This window comes from Electrophorus electricus, chromosome 25 (assembly GCF_041902795.1).
Source record: "Electrophorus electricus isolate QZ-2024a chromosome 25, ASM4190279v1, whole genome shotgun sequence".
NCBI lineage: Eukaryota > Metazoa > Chordata > Actinopteri > Gymnotiformes > Gymnotidae > Electrophorus > Electrophorus electricus.
In genome coordinates, this window is record NC_137521.1 from 9,507,527 (window position 1) to 9,535,324 (window position 27,798).

Below are 27,798 nucleotides of genomic sequence, written 5' to 3' on the forward strand. Positions count from 1 at the left end.
AAAAAAAAAAAAAAAAAAAAAAAAAAAAAAAGATATTCCGCAGGCAACACAACGCAAATGAACACAGAGACAGATTTCCATTACTTTTATATGTCAAGACACAAAAGCAATCAATAGATGACAACATGTAAAAACATTTGTTACAGATAATTATATAAAAAAGGCAAAGATTTTTTTTGTTTTACTTCTTGCTACGTGAAAGAACTAATTTACAGCTGAGTTCAAACGCTGGCTGTGCCAATAATCCATCAAACAATTTCCATCTTCCAGAAAAACAAACCAAGCAATGTTGCTCATTTCCATTCACATCAGTCCATCTTTAAACACCATTCTAGCATCCAGGGTCACATGTATAACGATTCAGAGTGAGTGTGCGGATGTTGGTTCCACTTCTGCCTTTCACATCATATTGAACGCAATTAATAAGACGATCTCGGTTCAGCTTTTTCACTCTGAGAATTTATACCCTGCATCCCAAAGAACGACCCCAAGAATAATGAAAATGCCTCATTCTCCACTATGAGAAGAATCCCAATTTTGCTTTTTACCTCTACCAACTCACAAACAAGCATATAAAAAAATATTCCACAGAAACTCCATATTCAGAAAGTAAATTTCACATAAACTATTGACTAGTGAAAGGTTAACAGGAGAAACATGAACGAAAGAGGAACATAAGCATTACTCTTGCAAGACTCCTCTAAATGTCCAACAATATACAAGTTGGGAGGACCAAAAAAAAAAAAAAACTTGCAAAAGACTATTTTATTCAGTATTCTCAAGCTTGTTTTTAAGTGGGTCATCTTTCTCCAGAGTACAAAAAGTTTATTCTAAATGCCAATTTCCAAATCATCTTTTGAAAGGTTTCTTAATATGGGATGTAAAAATACTGTGGCACCGGGGACAAGCTACCTCACAATCCCTTGAGCACACTCAGACTACAGGAATGAGCAAGAAACTGAGTTTTAAAACTGCGCTGATGCACATGTACGAGAGGGGAGGGGCTCTTTAAAAAAGAAAGAAAAAAAATAATACAAAAATAAACCACACACAGAGAGCTTCTGCATCACTGCTTACTGTTTTTGGGATTTTTTTTTCTTCTTTATACAAGATGTATTTTTGATGCAATGCAAAAAAGGTCATGTGTCCTCATCTACTAGGTTTGGAGTCCTTGCGTCCTTGGTACAAAATAGTACAGTTTTTAAATCTGTTCCTCTCACCAATGTATGAAGACACAGTGATGTAATAATGGGCTACTGGACTCAAGATTCAATGTACAATTACAGATTTGTCTTTCGAAGGAAAGAAGTCTTTTCCTCTGAAGGGTCACCAAGTGCTGCTGTTCATTTTCCCCCCCCACGCTCCACTTTTTGACAGGTCTTCCAGGTAGGACTTTATTGTTTGCAGTCCTGTTCAAATCTCCTTCCTTCTGCTGTCTGTGCCTAAACAGAGATGCGTCCCTCCCTGTCGTCTCGAAGAAAGAAAGAGAAAAAAAAACCAAAAACAAACCTTCAACTGACAAATGAGTGAAGATACTTTTTTTTTCCTTTTATCTATTGCTTGTATTGCAATAAGCCAAAATAAAAATACATAGAAAGGGAGGGGGGAAAAAAAAGCTCCAGAAACAACTAAAACAACCGGATTGAATGCTGCCATTTGAAATAGATCACACAAAATTGCTAGGAAGAGCAAAAAGTATGTGCTTTTAACGGTTTATCTGAAGGAACAGTTATGATTTAAAAGAAAACAACAAAAAATTTTTTTAAAATGAATCCAAGACGACGGAGGGATAAGGCGTCCATGGCACCAGAAATGTCCAGTGATCGGGGTGGGGCACAAAAAGATTATCTTGACTTTTTTTTTTCTTTTTTCCTGGTTATGCTGCCATTTCATATAGTAGATGTTACAGGTGTGGCAAGGACAAGGCATCGGCAGGAAGAGGAGGAATTCAGTCATGGGTCTTAGTCTCAGGGGGGAGGGGCTTCCTCATTGGTCAGCTCTGGCCTTTTTTGGACCGGTACCTTTCCTGCAGCAGAGAAGCAAACAGCGGTCAGGAAATATTCAACACTGCAAGCATCACACTACCTTAAAAGTATCCACCGATTCAGGAAGTGAGGTCAAGCAGGGATCATGTTCAAGAAACCGACATCACCTAGTATATATTTTAGACCAAGGTACATAGTCAAAAGAGATTCTCCGCTGAAAAATGAGGACTGGATTTATCCTTTTATGTGTGTCCTTCATAAGGAAGATTATGAAGATACTCACGCATCAGGAGATGAGACCGGTCTTTTTGCTGCAGGTTTGGCAGCAGATCCATCCTTACTGGTTTCTGCAAACCACAAATCAATCATAGCATACATTTAAGCCATGGTCTTGGGAGGGCCACAGCATTGCAGTTATGGTCCCTCATAGTTCCAACAGGCCTGAACCCAAATCCACTTAAAAATTCAAATTCAAATGCAATGACAGTAAATTTGATTTGAAAATTCGCTGTTAAGTCAGGCTCCATCTACAACACTGGCACCTCCTGTGTCCTCACCTTGCAACCACCTGACTTGCGTGGCTGGCCCGTATCCCTTCTCATTGCGGGCAGCGATGCGGAAGATGATGGCGGGTTTGGTGGTGTAGTCGATGTGGGCATTGGATAGGCTGGAGGTCTGCACCAGGCACGAGGGGTTGGGCCCGCAGTACACGCGCATGAAGGCCAGCTGCGCAGGAGCAGACGCCTTAGCCTCGGACGTCTGCGAGCTCTGGATAGCCAGGTACACGGAGTACTCGATGATCTTTCCTGATGTCACCGATGGTGGTTCCCAGGTAAGGTGGGCACCATCAGGGCTCTGGAGGAAGGGGGAGCAGGATGGAAAACCAATGTAAAAGGAGAGTTAGGGTAAAAGGAGCGTTAGGCTACGTCAAAAATGCTTAAAAGTATTTCTTTAGGTCAGGGAGAAGAGAGTTTGTCCTAAGGGCATACCTTGCTGATCTTAATGGCACACGGTGCTCCAGGGAAGCCAGGCAGACAGGTCTTGAATGCAGACACTTCAGAGAAAGTGCCACGGCCACAGGCGTTGACGCCAGCTACACGGAACTTGTATGCCGTGCCTGGAGCAAGCTCCACTTTCTTCATCTGGCTGTAGTCTGGTATGGTTCCCGAATCATCCTGCAACATCATTCCCAGTAAAGTCGTGTGAACACTGGACTTACTACTGCTGTTCATCTTATGCTCTCTTGCATCCACACATGCATATCACACAAATATCAGTTATGCTCGTTTAACTTAAAGAGAAGGCTATAATTTACAAGAACCAAATTGATTTCAACTTACATCCGTGACCTCAGAATCATCAGATGGCATGTAATAATGTGTGACAACCATGTTGGTCACTTTGACTATTCCAACATCAAACCACTGGTTTTCTTTCTTTACTGGCGGCTTCACAACTGCAGGGGGTGCTCCTTGCTTCTGTTAAAGAAAGGAGGGGGAAAATAAGACCAACCTGAGGAATTAAGACACTACAGCGCATCAACCTAATACATATCAGGTGGTTAGCTACAACAACAGCATAATGAGATTAGGCAGCTCACCCCAGCCGCAGTCTCAATACCGTTGGCCACCTCTGCAAGAGCAGTGGCTGCCTGCAGCTTGGCGGGGCTGGCCACCGTCATCGGCTGGGAAAGGGCAAACGTGCTGGATGGAGCCAAAGCTGCAAGAAAGAGTACCAACGAGTGTCATGAAGCTCTTAAGAGTGGGCCCGGACAGAGTTTATGCCATGCCAGTAACACACAACTTTCCTCAGGTTGGACCCCCGTGGCCATTTCAGACAGGAGAGCAGTTTGACTGCTACAAGCATATTCTGAGTAATAGTATTACTGCAACAAATTATTACAGTATAAAGAAATACCAAGCTGTATTACCAGGATCCTTGTGGCTGTGAATTTAATGGGCTTCAGACTACAAAACTGGCTCTAGTGACCAACCACACATCGGACGCTGGGCCACACGGCATCCCCAAGCTTTTGGCAGACACGCTTTTACAGAGAGATTTACACATCTCAGAACAAATGCGACCTCAGTGTTATTAGCCCCATGTTCTGCCTGCTCTACCAGGTGAGCCACAGGAACACAGGAGTGTGTTACAGGGATTCTGGGTGTGATTATCCTGTCCTCACTCTCTGCTGACGTGCTGGGAAGAAGCTGAGCCACAGGTCCTGTCACGGCAGCGGCAGCTGCCGCCGCCGCCATCTCATGACCATTGCTCTCGGCTGAGGGGTCATTGAGGCTGTCGGCTGGGGCCAGGCCCTCGGTAGGCAGAGCGGCGGAGCCCGAGTCAGCTTCTTGGAGCTGGGCAGCGGCTGCGGCCGCGGCCTGGGCCTCCTGGAGCTGTTGCTGCTGTTGGACCAGAACGGCCAGCTCCTGCTGAGTGAGGACGATGGGGATGGTGGTGGATTGTTGGCCATCCTGCCCTCCGTCTCCTTCATCTGAGAGATAGACAGATGAGAGGGAGATAGGGAGATGGGGGAGGGAAGGAGAAAAAGGAGAAAAGGGAGATAAGGAGAAAGTGTATATGAGATATGATCAAGACAGACTACAAGGCCTGAGGTATATTCTGCATAGCCAGCAAACAAACAAAAATCATTTTCTTTTAACTCCTGTGACTCATGTTTCCATTACAGGTCAGCTTGTGTGGCGTTCACTCACTGAGCACAGCCTGTTGGGCTGCCTGCAGTACAGCCTGTATAGCGAGGGCCTGGGCCTGGGCTTCTTCTGTGGCGGCAGCCTGGGCAGCAGCCTCTGCCGCAGCAGTGACGGCCAGCTCCTCCGGGGTCAGCCCCGTCACCATCAGCGTGGCAGGCTGCCCCTCTGCTGACATCAGCTCCTGGGGCAGCGCCAACGCCTCAGAGTCCTGGCCCGCGAGACCCACGGCCTCTGCATCCTCACCACCCTGCTCCATCTGCGCGCACACATACAGGCACCCAGACCATAGTATTAGGAATACTAACACTATTTTAAATACAGAAGTCACTACATTAGACCACCTTTATTACACCCAAAAAGCCTGATGGCTAGAGCATTGAAAGAAAGATGCATGTATTTAATTGAAAACACATTTGTGTATCATTTGTGGGTGTGAATCAACTGTAAATCAAGTGTCAGCTAAAAATGAGTCACCCACCATAATTTTTCCAACCATAATTTCCTTCACATTGGTAAATGAAGAGCCTTACAAATCCACGCTTTTACAGTCCGTGCTTACACAACCATACAATTATAAATGCACAAATTGCTCAAAAGAACACAAATTTAAATGGGAAGGAGCACCTTAAAAAAAAGCAATTCTACTATGAAAAGAAAACAAGGGGTGTCAAAATGTTCCAATGTTTTAACTAAATAAAAATCAAAACCAAACAATAATCAAACAATGACATCATACCTCAGCCTGCTCGCCCTGGCCAGGCTGCGCTTCCATGGCAACATGCACCTGCAGCATGGTCCCTGCCTCGCCGGCGGCACCCTCTTCGATAGCAACGACCCTGACAGCCCCCTCTTCGCTCAGCTCGCCTTCAGTCTGCATGGGCTCGTCACCGGTGGCCAGCGCCTCGGACTCTCCCTGCTCCATCGCCTCGGCCTCACCCGAGGCCTCCACCATGGCAGCCGAACCCGCCATGGACGAGATCTCCTGCAGGGGGCAATGTCACAGGCAACAGCATGATGGGTATTGCATCAGTGAACACACACACACACACACACACACACACACACACACACACACACACACACACACACACACACACACACACACACACACACACACACACACACACACACACACACACACAATCTGATTGTGCATACTGTCCCATCAAACCAAATCAAACATTCAACCGTGATGCAGGGTATAAGGACCAACACTCCTGATTCTACTGAACTCAAGCCCTTGATGGGTGGAATCTGTTGTGTTAGACCACTTTATAAAAAGCATCAACAACACTACTCATATGATTGGAAAAAGATCAAAGACGTACCGGGACAGAAGGTCCTGGGGTGGGTGTAGCCTGTGTCACCGTGGTTACTGCTCTGCTCTGAATTGTGGGATTTGCTGGTTCTGTAGTTGATGTGGCTTCAGCCCCAGTGCCAGTGTCTTCTTGCCCTTCACCACTCTGATGAACTGCATGAAAAAGCCAACATCACTGAGCTGAACATACTGAAACTTCTAAACAGTCTAAAAGTTTAGACAGCAGAAACACAACTTCTCAAGTAGTTGGATATATACATCCACATACCTGTGCCGTCAGCTGACTCGAGGCTGCTGGTGGCGGTGGTGGTCGTGTTGGTGGTGCCCGTCTCATGGGTTTCGCAGGGTGGGTTGGAGCACACTCTCTGCACTGTATTGGTCTCCCCGCTGCCCATGCTTGAGGATGCCTGCGTGGCTGTGTTGGTGGTACCGGTCTCGTGTGTCTCACATGGCGGGTTGGAACAAACCTGCCGGACTCCTCCGCCTGCTACCGCAACTGTGGCTGTGTTGGTGGTGCCTGTCTCATGGGTTTCACACGGCAGGTTGGAGCACACTTGTGCCAGTTGCGTGGTGGTGGGCAGGGTCAGCGTGGCCTGCTGAGATGCTGTGCTGCTGTCCACGATCCCCGTCTCCTGGGAGCCCATGCTGCAGCTGGCAGTTGTGGCTGTGTTGGTGGTACCCGTGTCGTGAGTTTCCGATGGCGGATTGCTGCACACCTGTTGCACGCGGCCCATGTCGGCCGAAGCCATGGTCGCCGTGTTGGTGGTGCCGGTCACATGCGTTTCGCAGGGCGGGTTGGAGCACACCCGCTCTGATCCCATGTTGGCGGCAGCCGTGGTGGCAGTGTTGGTGGTGCCTGTCTCGTGAGTCTCGCAGGGTGGATTGGAGCAGACCAGAGTTACATCACCAGGTGTGTCGCCAACTTCTGACCCCGTGGTGGAGGGCTGCTCTGAGGTAGGTGACGCCAGGATGGAGACTGGGAGGTCCTGCACAGGCTGTGCCTCTGCACCACTAGGGGTGCTAATGAGAGTCACCTGAGTGGGCTGCGCAGCTGCCTGCAAGAGGAAAGCAATAATATGACCACTCACCATGCTCAGAAAATGAAAGGAGAAAAAGCAGCAAAGATCTATAGGGACCTTCCCTCAAACAGCAGCTCAATTCATATTTAAAAATAACAGATATTAACCGAATAGGAATATCCCATTTCTTTCTTTTGCGTTACCTGTATGGCCACGGTGGGTACGGTAGTCAGGCTCGGTTGGGCTGCAGACACAGTGATGGCTGTTGGGCTGATGACCTGACTGGAAAGTGTGGCAATGGTACCCAGGGTGGTTATGGGAGTAGCCAGGCTGGCGTTGGTAGTAGCAACACTGCCCCCTGCCAAAGTGGTGGAGACAGTGCCGGTCACGTTGCCCAGGGTAGTTACTCCTGAAACAAGGGGGTTGGAGGATAAAAAGTTATTTCAGAGGGAAAATATTCATTATAAATACCAGTTTGGTACAAGAAAGGTACGTTAGGGGACATGAGTATTAAAAGTAGAAACAGCACAATAAGAAGAGTAGGACTGGGCGATAAAACGATAATTACTTTGAAATAACTTCCTTCCATGTTTTTACAGACAACACGAAAACTCAGTGATAATGAGAATAGTGCCGCGGCAAACCAATCATGTGCCTGGAACAGTTAGAGCCACGTCAGATTTATGGACACATTACAGAACATAGGAGTAGCAGCCGGTAGCAGCCCAGATGCTAAACGAAAACTTGAACAATAGCATTACCAAACGGAACAACCCAAGACAACGCAAGGCTCAAAAGACGAAGAGATTGTTGACAGAAATGGCCCGAGAAATTCGGTAGTGTGGAGATTTTTGGGGGGTATTTAAAGTTCAACAAGAAGCAAAAGAAGCACTCTAAAGCATATTCCCACAAAGACAGGTAACTGTTTATGTATTAATACATACTTTATTTATTTATTCGGAACTGACTAAAGAATTTACTTTGTGTTCTCCTGTAAAACTTGACAGTTTTAAGAATTTAGATTTAAGATTTTAGAATTATGGTTTTATTTATTTGCAGTCAACAAAACAAATTGTGTTCCATAAAACTTGAAAGCTTTGACTGGTCAGAATTAAGACTTGTTTATTATACATATATATCCATCTTACGTGAAATACAGGTGTATAATGTTCAACTTCTGACAAGGAACCTTTCAGTTTGACAAAAACAGTGATTTGATTTATATCAAATGAATGATATTGACTGAAAAACAAATTGTGTTAAGATTTTTTCCATATCGGCCAGCCCTAAATAAAAGCATACGTTATATCAGGCATACCATAAAAATACAATGGGATTTTTAAAGAAACCTACAGCAGAGCTGTGAAGTTTTTACCTGTGGTTCCTTTTACCACTAGTGTGGTAACCGTGGGTTTGACAGCAGAGACAGTGCCAGGAGACACAAGGCGCACGCCACCCATAGGCACGGTGCGTAGAATGGTGCCAGGCTGCCCTGGCGCCCCCTTCAGAACAACCTGGGAAAAACCATGACACAAAGAATATTAATGTGGCTTGTTGATTGTTTGACAAAGTTAAAATTTACAATTTAGCAAGCTCCAACAAGGCCATGATGTCTAAAGGTCAAAAGGCAGCTCACCTGCGTGACCCCCTGTTGCCCGGCTCCTGCAGTCAATTTTGGCACAGCTGTGATAATTTTGCCTGGGGTGCCAGTGCCAGGCGTGACCATTTTTGTGGTGATGATGGTGATTGGAGACTTGATGCCAGGGCTACTGGTGGCACCTGCCAGGTACAGTTTAAACAAGTTTAATAAATAAACAATGCAAACAACATCCACGTCAACAGGCAACTTCAAATCAACACACCTTATTTTTCATCAAAATTTCTATAGACTGTCAATGGTCTTGTTCAAAACATACTGAAAAGCAAGTTGTGTCAGTTAATAGTTTTTTTTTGTTTTGTTTTGTTTTTTATACAGAAAGGCCATTATTGTATTATCATCATCATCATCATCATCATCTTAGCTTTTTCTGTACAAAACAACAAGCCAGTTCATCAAACCCCACTACCTGATCTCAGGTCTGACTCAGTGCTCTAAAATGAAAGAAAATGTGCTAGTCCCCACCTGCAGCTCCCTGCTGGATGGCAGACATGGGGATGGTCTTGATGATGGTGGTGCCAGGCTTGGTGGTGGTGTTAGGGGAGATGCCCAGGATGGTGGGTTTGGTGCCCGTGTTGCCTGCCTGTGTGGTCGTTATGATGGTAGTGGGCTTGCCATCTGCAGAGGTGACCAGTTTCAGAATGGTGCCTGCTGGCAAGGGACCCTTAGTCTGGGAGACAGGAGTGCAAGATCACCAAAACAAAAAAATTTAAAATCACAAATCATTTATCAAACCATGATACACTAATTCCCCATGCATTTTGGGTAAACACATAAAAGTATATGGTTTTTGGGGCAGTGTTGAGAACCACAACATGAGTGTGAACTCTCAAGATCCTGCTGTTCTGACCTGTATAATTTGAGTGACAGGACTGCTCCCAGCCTGTCCAGTGACTGCAGAGGTCTGTACTGGTTTGGTCTGTACCACAGACATCACCTTGCCCAGGCTAGAGATCTGAGGAAAAAAAAGGAACATCCAAACCTTGAGCACTCTGACAAGCCACTGTGCAAAGCTCCTGGGGTAAACACCATTACCAGGAGCAAAGCCTCACTCCTAGTGAGCCTAATGCATCTGGTGTGTAGACAGCAGCATTAGACACAGAGAACTAGAAGTACATAAATGACAAAGCATGCAAAACAAACTTAGTAACAAAAGACCACAGAAATTTCTGGTGATGCAGAAAAAATGCTAAAGGGGAGAGGAAAGAAAAAAAATGAAACACCTTCAAAAGGAGTTGGTCACAAGATTTAGTCTATTGAATGTACCTATGCTCAAACAACAATTCTCTAATTTCATCAAAATATACAAGCCAAATCATTCTGGTTACTCCTTCTCACCAGAGTCCCACCGCTGCCCACAGTGAGTGGGCTCTTGACCAGGGTGATGGTTTTAGTGACTCCTCCAACCACAGTGGTGACCACCTGGGCCTGCTGAGCTACTGTCACAGTGCCAGATTTGTGTACGGTGATGATGGGACGCGTTGGGGTGTTGGGGGTGGAGATGCTCGATGTCCCCACCTGAGCGGCAGCTGTTTTCAGCATGCGGGTCGCTGGGTTACTCACCTGGGATAGCAAGAGAGATGTTAACACTTCATTACATATGAAGACAAGCAGAACACATTCGACAGATATAGGACATACAAACGATTTGAAAGGAAACCAATTGTACTTTTGTGTTACACAATTTGTTAAGTTAACTCCATGATCTTGGAAAGACATCTACTTTCATGTGGTAGATAAAATGATGAGTCATTTTTCAGTTTACTTCATCTTTGACATATACCTCTAAGCTTCTTCTCTTAGCACAGGGGCCTACTGATCTATTACTGAGAGTAACATGGGTCTCCACAAAAAAAAAAGAAAAAAAAAGAAAAGATTTTTAAAACACTAAATTACTTTTAAACACCTCACTTTCTTGTTTCCAACTGTAAATATCCAGAAGGGTTCTAAATAAATAAAAGTAAATTAGAAAAAAAAAGGGGGGTGGGGGGGGGGTGGCTCACCATTACTGGCGAGGCTACTTTCACTGTAGCAGGCAGACTTGTGGACCCTGGGGTCACAGCAACAGTCTTCACTATGGTGGCTCCTGCAGGAACATTCAGCACAGTGGTCGCGGAGGAGGGTGGAATCTTCTGGGTGGCGGCAGCAGCAGCTGCCAGAGCAGCCATGCCACTCATCTGGGGGCTGCTACCAATTGGCTAAAGTAAACAATGAAATTAAAGAAAAATAAATGATTGGTGGAAAAGTAGACACAGAAGACCAGGAGAGATTCAGATTTCTCTGCAGAAAAAAAGGATCCATTGTAAGGTGAAAGCAGCAGCACCATCCTGCATACTCAATCATAAGGTGCGTTTCACATTATTGTGCTTCTGGGGGAAACTGGAGCTCGGTTAGAAATTACATCAGAGGTCACATACTGTTCCCTGAGTGCTCTGTGCAGGGACGACCATACGGACTCCAGCAGGAAGCGAAGCAACAGTGACTGGGGATTTTCCCCCTTGATTGGCCTGACGCACAGTGACAATGGAGGTCCCCGCGGTGGACTGAGGTGCAGCGACTTTCAGAATGGCTGCAAAAGTACAGAGAGGAAATATAAACAAATCACCAAAAACAACAATAAATAAATGTTAATGATTTCCATATAAACAATGCATGCCAATTCTTATAACCATCAATGGCCTGCTAATGTTGCAGTTTATTGATGTCGCTTTTGGCCAGAATGGTGACTAAGCTTGACTAGAACTTTCCAGTTTCAGTAAACACCTTCAAATCAATCCTAGCCAATAATAATTTAATATTCATTCAACCACAGTACTATACAATTTGGTATTGTTCAAGCACTGTGCAGTCCTAACTCCTACCTGGGCCTCTGGGTGAGGCTGCCGCAAGTGGACTCCCAGGTGTGGAGGCGATGGGTGAGGGGACCTGGGGCACAAGCGTAACCCCAGTCAGGGGCATGCTCTGGGAGGCAGGAGCAGCGGCGGCCGGGGCGGGGCTTTTAGGAGAGTTGGCAGGCAGAGAGGAGGAGGTGGGAGAGGCCACACTGGGCGAGGTGGCTGCAGTTGCTGCTGGGATGTCGTACTTCTGCAGCTGCAGAAGGTAGGTGTCGGCAGTGGGCACCGGCCCCCAGCTCACCTCCAGAGAGTTGGTGTTGGCACGGACAAGCTGCACACGCGACGGAGCCTGGGGACGCTCTGCAGGAAACAGTGGGTTTTCAACGGTTGTAAAAAAGCACACAAGAAGCACTAATGCCATGGGCATTGTGCGCAACTCCCATTATGCAGTATTTCTTGTAAATAACCTCACATACCCCCCCAGAAAATTACAGAATAAAACTAAAGGATGCAAAGAGAGAACTCAGGCAGAGTATTAAATTGTGGTAACATAAAAGAACACCATCCAGATTATAATTCATGTTGAACTACTCCTTTCTGAGGCAACTCAGCCAGATGAACCCACCTGTCTCCAGGTACCAGAGGTCTTTGCAGCACACCTGGTTGTTCCAGGCTTTGCGGTAGCCATCCCTGCCGCTCCAGACATACAGCCTGGAGTTGATGGCTACAGAACAGTGTCCCGCTCGAGCCCTTGGGATGTTGTCTTCCAAAGTGTCCATTAAAATGGATTCCCAGGTCATTGTGTCTGAGAGAGAGAGAGAGAGAGAGAGAGAGAGAGAGAGAGAGAGAGAGAGAGAGAGAGAGAGAGAGAGAGAGAGAGAGAGAGAAGCATTCACCCACCCCCACAATATAATCAGGTATGATTATTGCATTGAAGCTGTACAGTGGTAGAGGGTTTTACACATTTCTGAACAAATTTACCCCATCGTCAGATGGGTTGCAAATTAGCGCATTACCAGAAACCTACCAAGATTCAGGCATGCTAGTGTGTTTGTGCACTTCCACTCCTTCTCATGAGTAGCCACTTTCACGTCATCCATCACCAAAGGCACCCAGCCACCAAATACATACATTCTAGAGTAATCAGCAATAGTACATTAACTGTAAATCCAGTCACTATTCATGCCTAAACAGTTACAAAACATACCTTTCCCCCCCTTTTGATTTCTAGAAGACTAAAGTTTAAAAAGAGGTATTCATGGATTTTAAAGCCACAAATGCATAGGCAATGTTAAGCAATAAAGCATAAAGGCAGCTTTAACTAAAAGATATGTTTGCAAGGTGCCTAATACAGTTTGTCTATAACTGGAAGATATAAAGAGACAACATATCCCAGGTGCATAACAACCCAGAGGTACAGCGTTTTAAAGGTGCTGTTTATCTTGCCCTAGTTAAAACAGCACTCACTTGTTGGTTATGGTAGTAGCTGAGTGGAGGCTGCGAGGGAGGGGAGCCATGCCACTGATGGTGGGCTTATTCCATGTCAGAGTGTCTGCAGGACAAAACGTGTTTATGAAATATTCATTCAAAGCTGCTGGAAAACAGTAGACTCTGTAGGCTGGTCCCATTACAGAAACAGACCACAAATTGTTTTTGAAACATAATTAAAATTTGTTTTTAATCATTTTTAGATGAAAATTTCTTTTCTTAATGTGAGGTGCTGGTATCCCACAAAGGTGTTTGTTTAATTTATGCTCATTAGGCTGTTTGAAGTTCCTACCAAGTACAAATCAACATCATTGCTCACAATGTTGTCATTTATTTGCATCAGATAAAAAGAATTGTACATGTTCTATGCATTAATTGCAAATGTTATCAGTTTGCATTTCCCTATTCAAAACTATTGTTTAGTATTTTATACTTTATATAAAGTATCTTTAAATATTTTCTACTTTAAATAAATCTACCATCTGCTTCTTCCAAGTGGACATTAGCTAAAACGTTACAAGACACCACCATTCTCAGTTTCTCACCTATGTCCAATGTCCAGAGGTCTCCAAGGCGACAGCCACTCATGCCTCCATAGATGACAAGGCGAGACTTCTTGGAGGCCTTCTCTGTGTAAACCACAGCAGTGTGGCTTTCGCGAGGAGGGGGCAGAACCCCATATGTGATGGGGATATCCCAGCCTGCCACGTTCGACCCAGGACGCAGCTCAAGCGTGTACAAGTCGTTTAGGTATCTGCGTGTGAGGGTTGGGAAAATTGACATTACTGTTCTGTAATTCTCAGCAAATCCAGTCTGAGGCAACAGACAATCAGCTGCTATTCCAAATCACTCGCATATTTTCAGTGAACACCACGGCAGAGCATGAAAGGTGCTGAAAGCGCATAAATTTACACCTCATGGAATGTGAAAAAAAAAAAAAGACACAAAGGTGTAAAATACGTCAAATTGGCTGCCTACCTTGGAATATTGTTTTTGGGGTCCTCGCTGTCATTGGCAAGACCTCCAAACAGATAGCATTTGTTTCCCACCAGAGAAAAGCTGTGGCCCAGGCGGGGACATGGGGGTGGGCCATTCTTTGGAGCTTTTGGCTTCAGCCTTTTCCACTCCCATCTACTGGCCTGCAAAAAGAAATCACATTCAGCTTGACTAAAGCAGAGCACTGCCATTTTGTTAGAAACAATAAACCTTGGTGAGGGTTGCATGACAATGGCAAATCTCTCAGTATGAAAGGGGTAACGCTCAGTTATTATAAAATGCATGATCCACAAACACCACACAGTAAAAATTAATTGGCAATTCAAAATGTTTGTAAGATGTAATTGTTGGGCTATCAGGTACTTGGCTATATAGTCAGATGCTCTTACTGCTCTAAAACAGTAAACTTAGCTCATGATCAACCTAATGAAAGTAGCAGATGGACCTCTAAACTTTGCCAGATAGAGAAGGTATGAGACATACACCAGTTATTCATTGTAAAGATTAAGAATTAATCAAGTTAATATTTGGCAATTACCTGTAGCTCATAGAGATCATTACTGTATTTTCCATATTCCACCATGCCTCCAAATACCAGAAGTCGGGTGCCATCACACACAAACCCATAAGCAGCACAGCCAGGTGGAACATCACCTCTGACAGCTGGAATAAACCACTGATTGGTTGCTGCAGTGGAACAACCAAGACATTGGTTAATAACATTCCAGTGTAATGAACCAACACATAGAAGCCCCCCCCCCCCCCCCCCCGCGCTTTTTATAGACAGTATTACAAAACAGTGGGATAGTTGTAATCTTTTAAGACTGTATGATTAACCAGTGAAATACAACACGTGACTTGACTTAGCAACAATTAAGTTTATTCTACATTTCTTTTTCACAGCTTTCCAGGAACTTAGTGTAGCCATGATGCCGCGTTTCATATTAAAACAGGCACATCAGGCAAAAACAAATCAACAGTATCGTAAATATTTACAGAGCAATGCGGGAATTAAGGGGGGGGGTGGAGTTTGTTGACGTGATGACGTAGTCTGTTCTATTAACCCGCCATTTCTCTTTGCATTTTTCCCTCCATTCTACGTTCTCGCGGGCTGGCTAGACGTCTCGCGGCGACAGGCTAGCTCAAAAAAATCTTAGCTTTCTAACTAGCATTAGCCGACGCTTTGAAACTGCTAACAGCGTGATGGCTAAGATAGCCATCCAAGTTATACAATTCCGGTAACACCACTGCGGTAGCTTTTCATACAACAACAAGCAGCTCTAAATATTATGCAGCACTACTATCACGACAAGGACATTTATTACACTGAGTAGTTTACAGCAATTGCTGAATATAAACACACCTCAATAGTAAATAAATAAATATCTGGCTAGCTAACAACCGAATGTGCATTACCAACACTACGGGAGTACAACTGCAGTATTTTATATGGTAACGTTAGCAAGTTAGCTAACGAGGATCTGTAGCTAGCGTATCACCAACTGCTCTTATTTGCGTAACAAGATCAGACGATCGACATGACAACTCATGCACAAAATATTTCACATGTAAGACTTTCACACAATAAGTATCTAGTTATGTTAATTAAATAGACAGCCGAATAAATAAATCCGACGACTTAACCATTGCTTTACAGCCAAATCTATTTAGCAATGCACCTGGCTATCTTGCTAGTCGTTAGCTAGCTTGGTAACTAGCTAACGTATTACTCAATTTTTATTTTACTCCAGCGGCTTATCATTTGATTTCATTTACGTTGTATGCATATATCGGTATTGATTCTGTGTAAATTATGTAAGATATTACCTGTGTTATATACGTGGAGTTCATCGACAATTCCTTCATTACCTCCTCCGAAAACCACCATAAGCTCCTTAATCGCGACAGCCCGATGGCCGTGTCGAGGGCGAGGAACCGGGCCAGACCACCCGAGTACCCGCTTCCACCGCGGCTGTAGTACCGAACCCGAAGTCCCAGACGTCACGGTACCAGAAGAAGCCATTTTCCTCTTTAACGAGAAACAAATCCAATTCAAATTGGTTTACCTTAGATATTACAAATTCTGTAATATTACACAATGTAACTTCTTCAGTGTAGCTTCTTAGCCAGTTATTAGCCAGCTAGCTAACAGGAGTTAATTCCCTCAGTGCTAACTGGGTTAGCTAGCAAGTCGCTAAAGCTACAATAGTTGTGACAGCCAAGTAGGTCGATATAAGTGCAAATAATCACCTAATCGTGCCTGATTAATTCTTTTCTTAAAACAAAGCAACTAGTCCATTATAATTTAGTGCTACACTGGAGCACTTCAAAATAGCAACAGCTCGCCAACTAACTAGTTTTTAAACAGGTTAGCAGACCACACAAATGTAGCCAGCTAGCTAAAATCCATGGAAGCCGCCATTTTAGCGGTAGACGCTTTGCAACAAACAGACACGCCGGTAAAACAAACTAATATCTTCGGGATTTTTGTTAGATTGCCGCAGCCTTGTGCATCATGTGCAGTCATTCGCAATGCAGATCGTCTCCCCCCCGCATTCATCAGAGATCACTTTCAAGAAACTCCCGTTTGTCTGTTAGTTATCTTCAAGAGAAAAGCGGTGCGAGTCCATGGGTGTCGCCATCTTGTAGCTTTGCTAACAACTAAACAAACCAGTCAGCAGCCCGTAGCTAATGGTAAAGGTAATCATGGCAAATGTTAATAATGGTGACTATAATAAGTACTGTTAAAGATAATAATGTAGCTAATGGTAACGGTAATAATGTACCTAATGGAAAAGATAATAATGGTAATATTATAGCTAGGTTGCTAGATGGCTAAGCTAGTGGGCTAGCTAACGTCAGAACAAAAATGGGCGGTGAACCCCCGCCGCCCCCCCAAAAAAACGAATTTTATACCAGCTAGCCAGATATATTTTTGTTAATTATTAAATTAATTTAAGAATATGACTATCCATCATGACCGCATGAGAATAAATACTGCTTCAATTATCTCCACGCTGTAAAATTGTTATTATTAATGTTTTCTTAAATTAGTTTAAGATTTTCGATGTTCATGCCTCTCCTGTCTGGGTGCCGCCATCTTGACCAAAAAACCAAACAATCCTCTCCTATCAAAATGCGCCTCCATCGCTAGCTAGCATGCTAACCGTTTTCAAGGTCTACGTTGAAATATAGCCATAATCAAAATAATATATGTAGGCAATATTGCAACTGAAAAGCAAACACGAGTGTCGCAAATAATAAGTTGCTTGTGCTAGCTGGCTATTAACTTAGCCATGCGCTAGCTGAAATATTTAGCTAGCTAGGTAGCTTAAATGGCTGCCACGGCTAAATAAACCTCTGCGGAAACAATCAGTATGACAGAAAAAATATTACATGTTTAATTTTTGGTGTTTTTATTCACTCATCATGGAGAGTGGCATTATGCGTATTTTACAGTTCCCTCTATTATTGTTCTACCTCTAGATTCTTGCTAGCTTCCCTCAAGAAAAATGGCGGATGTACCGTTAGCCGTCATCGGAATGGTGCAAAGTATTTAGACTGGCTCATCTCGTAGCATAAAATACTTACTCGTTCCGAGTTGTAATTTTAATAATAAATTCGAGGGAGACACTCAGTAAACGAATTCAACCCCGCGTATGTCTTTTTCTGTAGATATTGCTAACTCTACATCCTTTCATGCCGCCCAGGAAGCCGCCATCTTCTTGACAACCCCTTCGGTAATTATGTCCACAGCTCCTTTGCCTCAGCCACTAGTGCAGATGGCGAAATCTTTTTGCGCTCTCCGTAGAGCCTTCATTTTTAACGGTACGGCGGTGCACTATCATATAATCTAAACGCTATCGTAGTGCGATATACTCATCATTGCATTTGGCCCGTTATCCCACTGTTTTTCCTTTCCTGACCAAGCAGAAGATAGCTAATGAAAAACACTGTTAAACTAAGTATTGCATTCCGGTTGGGTTTTATAGTCGCAAAATTTCTTAAATACAAAGATTTTACAAACAATAAACATAAATGATCGTCTAATGTAGACAACAAAAAGTATACATGCTCGACTAGATATTTAATATTTTAAATTTAACATGTTAATATTTTATTTTTTTCAAGATTTAATATCTACCATAAAACCAGTATTGGAATATCAGTGCAATACAGTTGACAGAATGGTTGGGTTAGCATAGTGCATCAAGTCACTCACTGTGAGAAACAAGTTTAGTGGACTGTTTCTGCAGTAAAACTAGCTAAACCTCAAAATAGCAACAACAAAAAAAAGTGATGTGAACATGAATACAAGAAAAGTAAATATAACCTTTTAATGTGTTGATATTTATAGAAAAATCACAAAGACAACACTGTGCAACACTGTCTACATCACTGCATACATTCTGAACATAAACTGTCAAAGTGTAAACTAATTTAAAAAACATGAAACGGAGATTTTTGGTCGTGTCAACCCCCCCCCCCCCCCACACATTAAATCAATCAGCCAAATACACATATTTAAAAGTACATTACACATGATGTTTAAGTGTAAGGACTGCCCATAATATGTTGAACCTGGCTGATGGCCAGATTTTACCAGTGTGTGTTCAGTCTTTATTGAATAAGACATTCTAAGCCCTGGTGCTAAACTTAGTACATGCACCTTATCCAGTGTCCCTTTTTAAGAGTTTCAACATTAAATCTCACAACAATACTGCACATTCTTGTCATAGTTCATAAATGAGCATTCTGCAATGCAGTGGTTACATAACACACAATTTGCTTTTGTCATGTATATTATTGTCTGTAGTTCAATAGTAGACAGTAGTAGTCAAAGTAACCATTTGCTGTTGAGAACTTTAATTTTAGGAAGTCGCGACCACCACCTAAAGTCTGTTGTGTCTGATTTCTTCTTAAGCGTTGGTTCTATTGCTGTACCTCAGCAGGAGAGGGAGTAAGTGCTGGCCTTGAACTTCAGTATGAGTCAGTTCCAGTGGCCTAGCTAGCAAACTCATCGCTCTCTTCTGGTTCCCTTGTTTGAGTATTCCTCACTTCATCTGCAATGGTGAGCATAGTTCATTAAAGCATTTCAAAGATATACCAATATGTAAGCCCCTTTATTGTGTAAATCATGATACAAAATAAAAAATGTTTTAAAGCCACAAAACCAAATTTTGTAGCCATTCTGAGATGAACAGTAACCAGTCAACATATTTCCACATTTCCAAAATTTGTTCAGAATTATCTAGGGCAGTGGTAGCGCAATACTAAGGTACATGACTAAGGGCCCTTAATCCGCAATTGTTCAAATTGTACTGTCATAATTTTAAGTCGCTTTGGATAAAAGCGTCAGCTAAATGCCATAAATGTAAATTTGTAAGGTCTTGAAAAACATCTCCAGTGTGTAGCACAAGCTCTACCAAGCTATGACTTACTTTCTTCCTGTTTGAACAAAAAAGACTGGACCTTATTGATTTCATAAGTCTTGAGATATCTGGCAGTTACAGAGATCAGTCACTTAGCTACCAAATTATAATCATCTTTTGAGTGCAGCTTTGTTTCATAAATGCACATAATGAATGTAAATGTTTGATAGATTTCCATCTGTATGGCTTTCTGAGAATATACAGTCACTATTCACCTACAGAACTTACATGGAGTGGCTGATGACAGAAGGTCTGAAGTTGGGATTCTGCCTTCCTCATAAAGTGCCATTTTCTCTACAAAGCGCTGCCTGACTGGATTAATAACAACTCTCTCATCTGCAAAAGCAGAAATTCACAGGGTAGGATGGGGTGGCAGAAGTTCAACTGAAACTCGATTTTAGGTTGAAATAGAGAGATTTCTTAAGTGCCAACTATTTTTTTGTAATACATTAAACTTCAAGCTTTTACCTGAACTGACACTGGATAGGGGTGGTGTAACTATTGAGAAGCTACTTGACTGTGAGACATTAAGATCGCCGTGTCCACCAGGACATTTATTGCTCTGAGATGCGCATGGAGACGCCCAACACTGCGAGAAGCCCTGACTCTCATCAGATTCACAGGGTGCATGAACAGAGTTATGCAGCTCATTCCATGATCCTTCACTTCTTCCTGACTTGGGGTCTTGTGAATGAGTCACTGCCGAAGAGGGACAGGGGGAGCTATGTTTGTGGGTGCAGCAGTAAGTGTCCTCTTGGGGACCGAGCTTAGAGAAGCGATGAGTGAGAGAGTCCAGAGAGCAGTTGTCAGAGCGCAGTGAGTTTGGGGGAGATAGATGGGGAGGAGCAGGAGATGTTTTGACTATGCCAGATCTGCAGAAGTCCTTCAAGCCTGCATACACATCTTCAACCGTTTTAAAGACCTGGTAAAACAGAATATTCTACTTAAAATTAATTCCAGTATAAAATTGTGAATGTAAACAAAAAAACAAGCATATAAAAAGAGTTGTACATCTGTCAGTTAGCAAGGCTTATGTACAAAATACATTTTTAAGGATATTAAAATTAGTACCCACTTAAGCATCAGTAGTAAGTTACCTGAAGTAGATTATTTGTTCATATAGTACTAGTCTGAAGTTGACACACGAGAATGTTTTTCAGTCTTAAATGCATTTTAATCTAATATTTTATATGATTACATTTGTTTCCAACACAAATATAAATAGTGAAACTTAACCTACATATGAATTTTTCCTATGTAAAAAACAAAACAAAAAAAAAAACAAGAAAAAAAATTCCCTCTGCAAATAGTTTTTTTATTCAGAACTTCAGTCTCACGCTAGAAGTAGTAATCAAGCGTAATAAAAGGGAGGATTCTTTGAAGAATCTAAAAACTAAGACAGTGAATATTTGTTTAACACAGCATAATCCCATGTTATTTTATAAACTTTACTATAAAAAATATGAACACGCAAGTCAGATACCAGAACCTTTGCATCTAATGCATTATCAAGATAAACATACATTTACATGATCAATAATCACGAGTCCCTCTCACCCCATCCCACTGTATTAATGTCGTGCTTGACCTCCAAGAGTACAAAAATTAAACTGATTCAGTGCAAATTTTTATTCCAAATGGATTATAATACAACTTGATATGCCAATGCTGATGACTTTTAAATATTTACTTAGCATAACAGTCTATTGCAAATAGTAACACTTTTTGCACACATTATTGCATGCATTATTGTGAACCGCAGGTTGGCGTTGTATAATGACCACTACCTTATATTTAAAAAGTCAAATATTTAATTTCTTTTACTGGCTCATGCATTATCTTACACTTCTCCATCAATGCCTCATCTTACACATCTGTATCACCTATTAGAATTACAAAGATGTATTCCACTTCTATTTTAGTGTGGCACTCCAAAAGAAAATCAGCAAAATTGCAGCATTTAATATTATTAAGGACGTTGCTTCTTGTTGTTAAGTGTCTAATGTTGTAAAAAATGTAATTTTATTCATTTTGGACTTAGTTTTGGTAAATATATATGAAACTACTTAATTAAATTAAAACATACATCATAAGTGGTGTGATGGAAGAAAACCATGGCTGACCTACCTCGGTCATCAGAGGTCTTTTCTTTCTTCGTCGGTCTAGGCAGCGGCAGGCCAGCTGAGAGATTTCCCTGGACCCATGAGGGGCAGACAAGCCGTCTTTCAGCAGTTTAGGATCCAGATGTTTTGTACAGATGTTTTCCGCTGCCTGAGAAAAGCCTGTCTCCTGAGAATACTTCCTTTTACTGAAGTCTCTCTCATTATCCTCCACTTCTGTCACCAGGTCTTTCTGTATAACACAGGAGGTTTTCTTTGGTTTTGGCTGTCACAGCAAGCAGAATTTGAGGTATGATGTGACCAAAAATTCTCTCACCAGGTAGACAGTCTTTGATTGCTTGTCCGTTTCTAAAGCCCTTCGCCCAGTGAGCACCTCCAACACCACCTACAGAAGAAGGTAAATCAGACAAATCAAATCAAGTATTTTACCCAGCATCTAAATATTTGACAAAGCAGACATGCACTGACATTAATAATCTTAGCTAATGGCAATAAATCAGTATTTATAGTTCCTTATAAGAAAGTAAAGATAGCAAAAATCTCAATTATGCAGAAAATTAGACTTAGCAGGCTTTTTTTTTTAAGCATTGAGCCTTTAGCATGAAACCTTTATAGTGATGTTTTGATAGTAATCATTCTTTAAAAGCCAAAGACAAAACACTAACTACACTATCAGAAGCATACTTAACCAGTCAAAAATGTGGCCTCTCATTCATAACAATTATTCTCATGTCATTATTCCAGCCAATCTAGGATTATGGACTGTTAGGTCTTTTATTTTGGGGGGTGGGGAGGAGGTGTTGTACATATTAAAAGTCCTCTATACCTTGCCTGCCCCCACTTTAAATGTCAATGTATGTCAAGGCTCGTACCACTCCAAAGCTGTAGACATCAATTGCCACACCCAGTTGGCCATCCTTTAGGTACTCTTCTGGCAGGTACGCCAGAGTTCCACGCACCGTCGCAGTCTGAGCCACAGTGCTCGTTTTGCCTGGAGTTCTGCTGGGGCTGTGGCACAGCCGTGCCATGCCAAAATCCCCCAGCTTTGGTTCCAGGTGTTCCCCTAGAAGGATATTGGAGCTGTGAAGGGAGGGATCACATGTTTATATAAGCTCTGCAGAATTAATAGTCTATTATGTAAAAATCCCAAATTACTTACTTTTAAACAGCTCAAAAACCACATAAAACTGCAACATTGCCTATCTCTTGGACACTTTAGAGTTTGATAAAGCTATATAATAATAATAATAAGAAGAAGAAGAAGAAATACTCCTTGCATTATGTCCTATTAATGTTTCCTTGTTACAGCACAACATAAGACAATATTTAACAACATAAGTCATATAGCAACTTAAGGCAACATTTGTTTAAGTCTATATATCCACATTAAGAAGTCTTAGTTTGCAAGATTTAGGTTTTTTAAATAAAAATTAAATGGGTAATAAAAAGCAGAAATAACAAATTATGGTAATAAAGCAAATTTGGGCCACCTTTTGACATCGCCATGTATTAGTGCAGGGGAGGAAGAATGGAGGTACTGAATAGCTTTCGCTGAACCCAATAATATATTTACACGCTGCATCCAGCAGAGGGCAGTACTATTCTGAAATACACAAGCAGCCACCAACAAACAAACAAACAAACAAACAAAAGGTTCAATCCAATAAGACCAGAAAAATACACACACATTATATATATATATATATATATATATATACACACACACACACACATACATACACACACACACACACACCGTGTATTCAAAAAACAAAAAACACCATACACCGACATGCCTTTTGAAGCTTGAATGTGTTGTCCTACCTTACAACGCAGCCAGTCCTCTAAAGACCCACTAGGCATGTAGACATATATGAGGCAATATGTTCCTCCTCCCACACTATAGCCAACCAAGTCCACTATGTTGGGGTGTCTGTATCTACAGTGTCAAAAAAGGAGGGGTCTTAGGCAAGATGCTGTGCTGAAAGATGTGCAGTACGGAACTGAGATTACAGTGTGGCTTAAAGTGCAATGCAAGAAAGGAGTTAGACAAAAGCCCCAACCTCCTGCATAAAAATCAAACAAAGTACAACTAACCACAACAAAGTCAGGAGAAGAAAAGAGAGAAGACATTCTTTCATTTTCTGGGCCAGGCCAGTATTCTGGCCTCTAAAGAGGGCAAACAACAAAGAACAGTTGGAGGAATGTCCCAATCTGTTATTTGGTGACACAGTAAGAAAGGAGGGGGGACTTTGAACAATGCTACCTACAGTTTTAAAAACAGAGGGGAAAATTAAGCAAGAGATTCAGATGAATTAAGTAGAGACTCAAGCTGCCAAAGCCAGAATGGAAAGAGAAATTTCTTACTGTGAGAGTCTTTCCACCTCAGTTGTAAAACTTTCCCTCACCACACTCCAACCCATTTGGGAACCCTGCTTAAAACATTAAGAACTTCCCATTAACACCCAGTTAAAAAGGCCAACATAAAATGCACTGCTCAAAATCCAATCCCACTTGAATGACCCCTCACTGAAGAACACAAAGTATTGGGGGAAGAGTTGAGGGGGATAGTCTCCCCAGGCTACTCAATGATGTCATTAAATAATTTGTTCATTCACTTGCCTCTTTCAGCCTCTTGACTGCAAAATCTGTGTTCTTCATGGAAGCACGGTACACGTGGCCGAAACCTCCCTCTCCGATCTGCCGCACTGCTGAGAAGTTGTCTGTACCTTGCTGCACTTCTTCAAAGGGCCAGCTCAAGGCACCAGTGAACAAAGATGGGCGGTCCACATGGCACTTGCAGGACTGTTGCAAACAGTCGTTATCAGCTACCTAAAGGAAAAGGTAATGAATGATGACAGAAGTTATTGAAATGGGCAATGCCTTGGTCATTAAACTCCACCTTTGGAAAATAACAGTGATTTTAGAAAAGGTTCTGAAAAATTAATTCCCTCTATTTCACTTGACCTCAATTTCTGATATTCTTTGAGTCAACAGTACCTCTTCTTTTGCTGTGCTGTGCGTTTGCTGTGCAGAAAAACGTCCCGACTCCAGATGAGGGGGGGGAGGTCCAGGCTTGGGCAGTGACTGGTTCTCTAGTAACAAAAAGAGAACATTAAGCACTGCGATGAGCTAGCACATTTCCTGAGTTCCAGTCAAATGGGTTAGATATACTGTGGCAGTCTGACTGAATTTCCTACAACTAGTTCACCTCTACAATCCAAGAACACATTAAATGTGTTACACACATTGTGCACCCAGGCTGTGTACATGGTTACCAAGACACAGCATAAGTTACTATTCAAGTAGTCAAGGATTTATAAGACTGTATGTTTGTTATGAAGTATACTTATTCTCAGCAACACAAACACTAAAAGCAAGCAGATCAAGAGTTTACCAGGCTTGGGATGAGTCTGAGTGATGCCTTTGGATGAGGTAAACAGTGACGAGGGCAGAAGAGTGCAGGAGGGGGGCTGCAGTAGAAATCTGGAGGGGGGTGTGACAGAGCTAGGCTGCGGAGCATGCCTCCCTAGAGGAATATGCACCAGGAGGTGAGAAAATACCTCACAGTGGTCAAAAGGCAGTTCTGAGTTTACTGTGTAGACTAGAAAGGCAACAAATGTCACACTGCATCTGGTATTTTTGGCTCTAAAATTATAGACTAGTGTATTTTCTACAGGTTCCTGAGAACTGTTTATCATATGAATCCATGTGATTACAAATATCAGCCTTGTGATATTAGTAAAAGTAACTCATTCTAACTGCCTAGCTAAAACATCAGCACTAGTTCAGTGAGTGTACAATTTAGACCTGAACTCTGACTGCTTACTGCATGTTTTGGGGTCAGTTCTCTGTACTAAAGGCAAATGATAACAAGGAAAATAAAAACACTTAAGCTGTTTTTTAAAAACACAAACCTAGTGTTACACAACACTATCTTAAGCCTCTTTCCATGCTAAAATAAAGGTTTTTTAAATTTTTAAATCACTAATCACAGCCCAGGAGTGCACTTCAGTGCAGTTTTTGCAGATTGTCTAATAACAAAATCTGACACAGAATGCAAAATCTTTGTTTTTTTTCTTTCATTAACTCACATTTAAGAATAATATCTCGCGGCCTCAGAAGCTCCAGGCTTTGAAGAACGTCTAAGAGGTCGTCAACGGTACCGTTTCTACAACCCCATTTGCCCATTAGTGTTTCCGTGCGTCTGCTACTTAGCTCCACTAGGCGTAGTTCTGTCTGATTGGATATTACTTGAGAAGCTGGATTGGGTGGGAGAAATCATTTTATGTTATTAAATTAAAAACATACACCATTCCCGAAGATTCCAGATGAGTAACTGCCGTGCAATATAGTAAAATATATAGAATCAAAATTGTAGTGAAGTACACAAGGTTTCCTGAGAAACACACGCAATATCGTGGCTAGATTATCTACCCTTCTAAGCAGGTAACTTAACCTAGTTATGGAACTGATATTCAGTTTTGTTTTAGAAATATGCTCATTAAGGTAGGACTGGATGACACTCTCTGAAGCAAGTTTTTTTTTACGTAGCACCCATTTTCTCTACACCTGTTACTGATGTAACTAGACATCAAACTTCGTTATGTTCAGAAGCTGCGTCATGTCTGTGGAGGTGTCTAGCTAACGATAGTTATCTAAAGTAACTAGTTACATTAGTTTGGGGAAAACCTGCTAGCTCAAGCGTAAACTTTAACTGCTTGACGAGCCAGTTTTTGTTTTTTTAAAAACAAAAATAAAGTTAGCGAGCTAGCTTTTATATATTTGGTTAATGAAAGCATCCCATGTGCAAGTCAAATTAATTAGCAGAATTGACAAACCACTAGCTTATCAGACATTTATGCCAGCTCAAATGAATAAATTACCATATTTAAGATGGATATGCTAGCAAGCTAGTTGGCCATCTAAAGAACTTTAAAAAGTGATATTGTAAGCTATAGCTACGTTAGCCAGCTAGCTAGCTAGCTAACTAAATGGGTAACAATAATTCAAGTTGAGGAAGTCAGCTAAATGGCTAGCTAGCTAAGTTGGCTGCTTAATTAAAAATGTCTCGTCTTTTTGGAAAGTTGTCACAAATTACCTGGTTCGCTAACAGCTAGGTTAGCTGGCTAACGCTAGGTTAGCTTAGCTAACCATCTCGTACGAGGCAAGCAAGTCTAATGAATTGAGAAATGACTGTGTTTATCTAGCTATACAAAATCATCTGTCTGTCTGTTAGCTGGCGTTAGCTAGCTATATTAAGTAAATTCTCGTAGCCTTACCAAATCTCAACCAGTCTGAGAGCGGTAACGAATCCATAACTCGCGTAAATTCATTCATTCCAGCCGCTGGCAAATCGTATATATATTCGTTACTATTCGTCAAATTCGACATTTCCAGAATTTCGCGTTGGAAGTTAAAAGAAAGAAATGAAGTTAGCTAAAACAGCTACCGTAAACTGACTGATTATTTTCTCGGGAGCTCTACCAGCGACTGCAGGAGGGTGAAGTGAGTAACTCTTAACCAATCAGTCTGACAACAATTCTCGTTTTTGCGTGACTGACTGACTAAAAATTTAGGGTTGTTAAGTTTTTGCGCGGTCAAGCCACGCGGTGTCATATTGGACAAGTTATCCTACTGAGCTAACTAACTAGTTACATTCAGTATAAACCATATACCACTTGCTTACACTTCCTCTTTCCTCACAAAGTTAAAAGCCATGAACGTTTGATACCAATATTTGACAGAACTGGCGCAGCACTTGTATAGTTTCATCAGTCTATGTAACCAAAAGTAGTCTTAGACATTTTGTCAAACACATGCAGCTAGCAGCAATAAAATGCTGTTCAAATGGAGTACATCGGTTATGCATCACCGGTGGTTTTGGTAGAAGCTACTATAAAAAATAAGCTTGGCTTTGTTGATTGTGACTAAGACTGACTTGGATGGTACTGAAGGTAAACGAGGTTAAATAAAATCGCACAATCCCTAGGACAGTTGACTCATGTCAACAGGAGATAACAGTAATACATCCTACGTTGATAAGAAAATAGAGCTGTCATACAGCCGAGTACCGGCAAATGCTGTCAAGTCTAAATAAACTTTATTGATTTAGATATGTGTAGCAAGTTTAACGATCAGGTCAGTTAAAACGCGTTCATTAATTTATCAAAGAAAACTATTTATTAGCCTGAGCCTTAGTCTCCAAAAAATTATCCAGGTTCGCCGGTCGAGCTAG

At 42.1% G+C, this 27,798-nt stretch overlaps 2 protein-coding genes across 5 annotated transcripts; both read right to left on the reverse strand.

The window, feature by feature from the left end:
- Positions 1-70: 70 nt before the first annotated feature.
- Positions 71-17,739, reverse strand: hcfc1b (host cell factor C1b). Of its 2 annotated transcripts, none has more exons than XM_027007602.3 (28): positions 17,600-17,739; positions 15,836-16,037; positions 14,547-14,695; positions 13,991-14,151; positions 13,558-13,766; positions 12,992-13,076; positions 12,552-12,658; positions 12,150-12,329; positions 11,552-11,884; positions 11,108-11,259; positions 10,694-10,888; positions 10,029-10,253; positions 9,541-9,645; positions 9,156-9,360; positions 8,670-8,812; positions 8,409-8,547; positions 7,237-7,442; positions 6,283-7,069; positions 6,025-6,167; positions 5,433-5,678; positions 4,700-4,952; positions 4,171-4,479; positions 3,586-3,704; positions 3,326-3,463; positions 2,975-3,160; positions 2,543-2,840; positions 2,269-2,332; positions 71-2,026 (listed from the first exon to the last, which is right to left on the reverse strand). In XM_027007602.3, exons 2-28 carry the CDS (start codon positions 16,029-16,031, stop codon positions 1,987-1,989), a joined length of 5,373 nt encoding a protein of 1,790 aa, XP_026863403.2. In that variant the 5' UTR covers positions 16,032-16,037; positions 17,600-17,739; the 3' UTR covers positions 71-1,986. The 2 variants fall into 2 exon arrangements, with proteins under 2 accessions (XP_026863403.2, XP_035377804.1); XM_035521911.2 differs by lacking the exon at positions 17,600-17,739 and adding an exon at positions 16,259-17,094.
- Positions 17,408-27,360, reverse strand: irak1 (interleukin-1 receptor-associated kinase 1). 3 transcript variants are annotated; one of them, XM_027007583.3, is made up of 14 exons: positions 26,843-27,356; positions 25,655-25,822; positions 24,958-25,089; positions 24,561-24,655; positions 24,183-24,392; positions 23,928-23,992; positions 23,385-23,499; positions 23,051-23,163; positions 22,433-22,640; positions 21,877-21,945; positions 21,568-21,792; positions 19,909-20,362; positions 19,669-19,776; positions 17,408-19,071 (listed from the first exon to the last, which is right to left on the reverse strand). In XM_027007583.3, exons 1-14 carry the CDS (start codon positions 26,952-26,954, stop codon positions 19,013-19,015), a joined length of 2,133 nt encoding a protein of 710 aa, XP_026863384.2. In that variant the 5' UTR covers positions 26,955-27,356; the 3' UTR covers positions 17,408-19,012. The 3 variants fall into 3 exon arrangements, with proteins under 3 accessions (XP_026863384.2, XP_081564077.1, XP_081564078.1); XM_081707951.1 differs by lacking the exon at positions 19,669-19,776 and having other exon boundaries at positions 26,843-27,357; XM_081707952.1 differs by lacking the exons at positions 19,669-19,776; positions 19,909-20,362 and having other exon boundaries at positions 26,843-27,360.
- Between the last annotated feature and the right edge of the window lie 438 nt (positions 27,361-27,798).

Coding starts and splice junctions, on each gene's coding strand:
- hcfc1b (XM_027007602.3), bottom strand. CDS start 16,031: ATGGCTTCTTCTGGTACCGTGACGTCTGGGACTTCGGGTTCGGTACTA. Junction 12,330..12,551: donor ACTAGCATGCCTGAATCTTG/GTAGGTTTCTGG, acceptor TCTCTCTCTCAG/ACACAATGACCTGGGAATCC. Junction 10,889..11,107: donor CACAGAGCACTCAGGGAACA/GTATGTGACCTC, acceptor TGTTTACTTTAG/CCAATTGGTAGCAGCCCCCA.
- irak1 (XM_027007583.3), bottom strand. CDS start 26,954: ATGTCGAATTTGACGAATAGTAACGAATATATATACGATTTGCCAGCG. Junction 25,823..26,842: donor CTCAGACTGGTTGAGATTTG/GTAAGGCTACGA, acceptor CACCCAATCCAG/CTTCTCAAGTAATATCCAAT. Junction 19,072..19,668: donor TCTGTCATCAGCCACTCCAT/GTAAGTTCTGTA, acceptor TCACCATTGCAG/ATGAAGTGAGGAATACTCAA.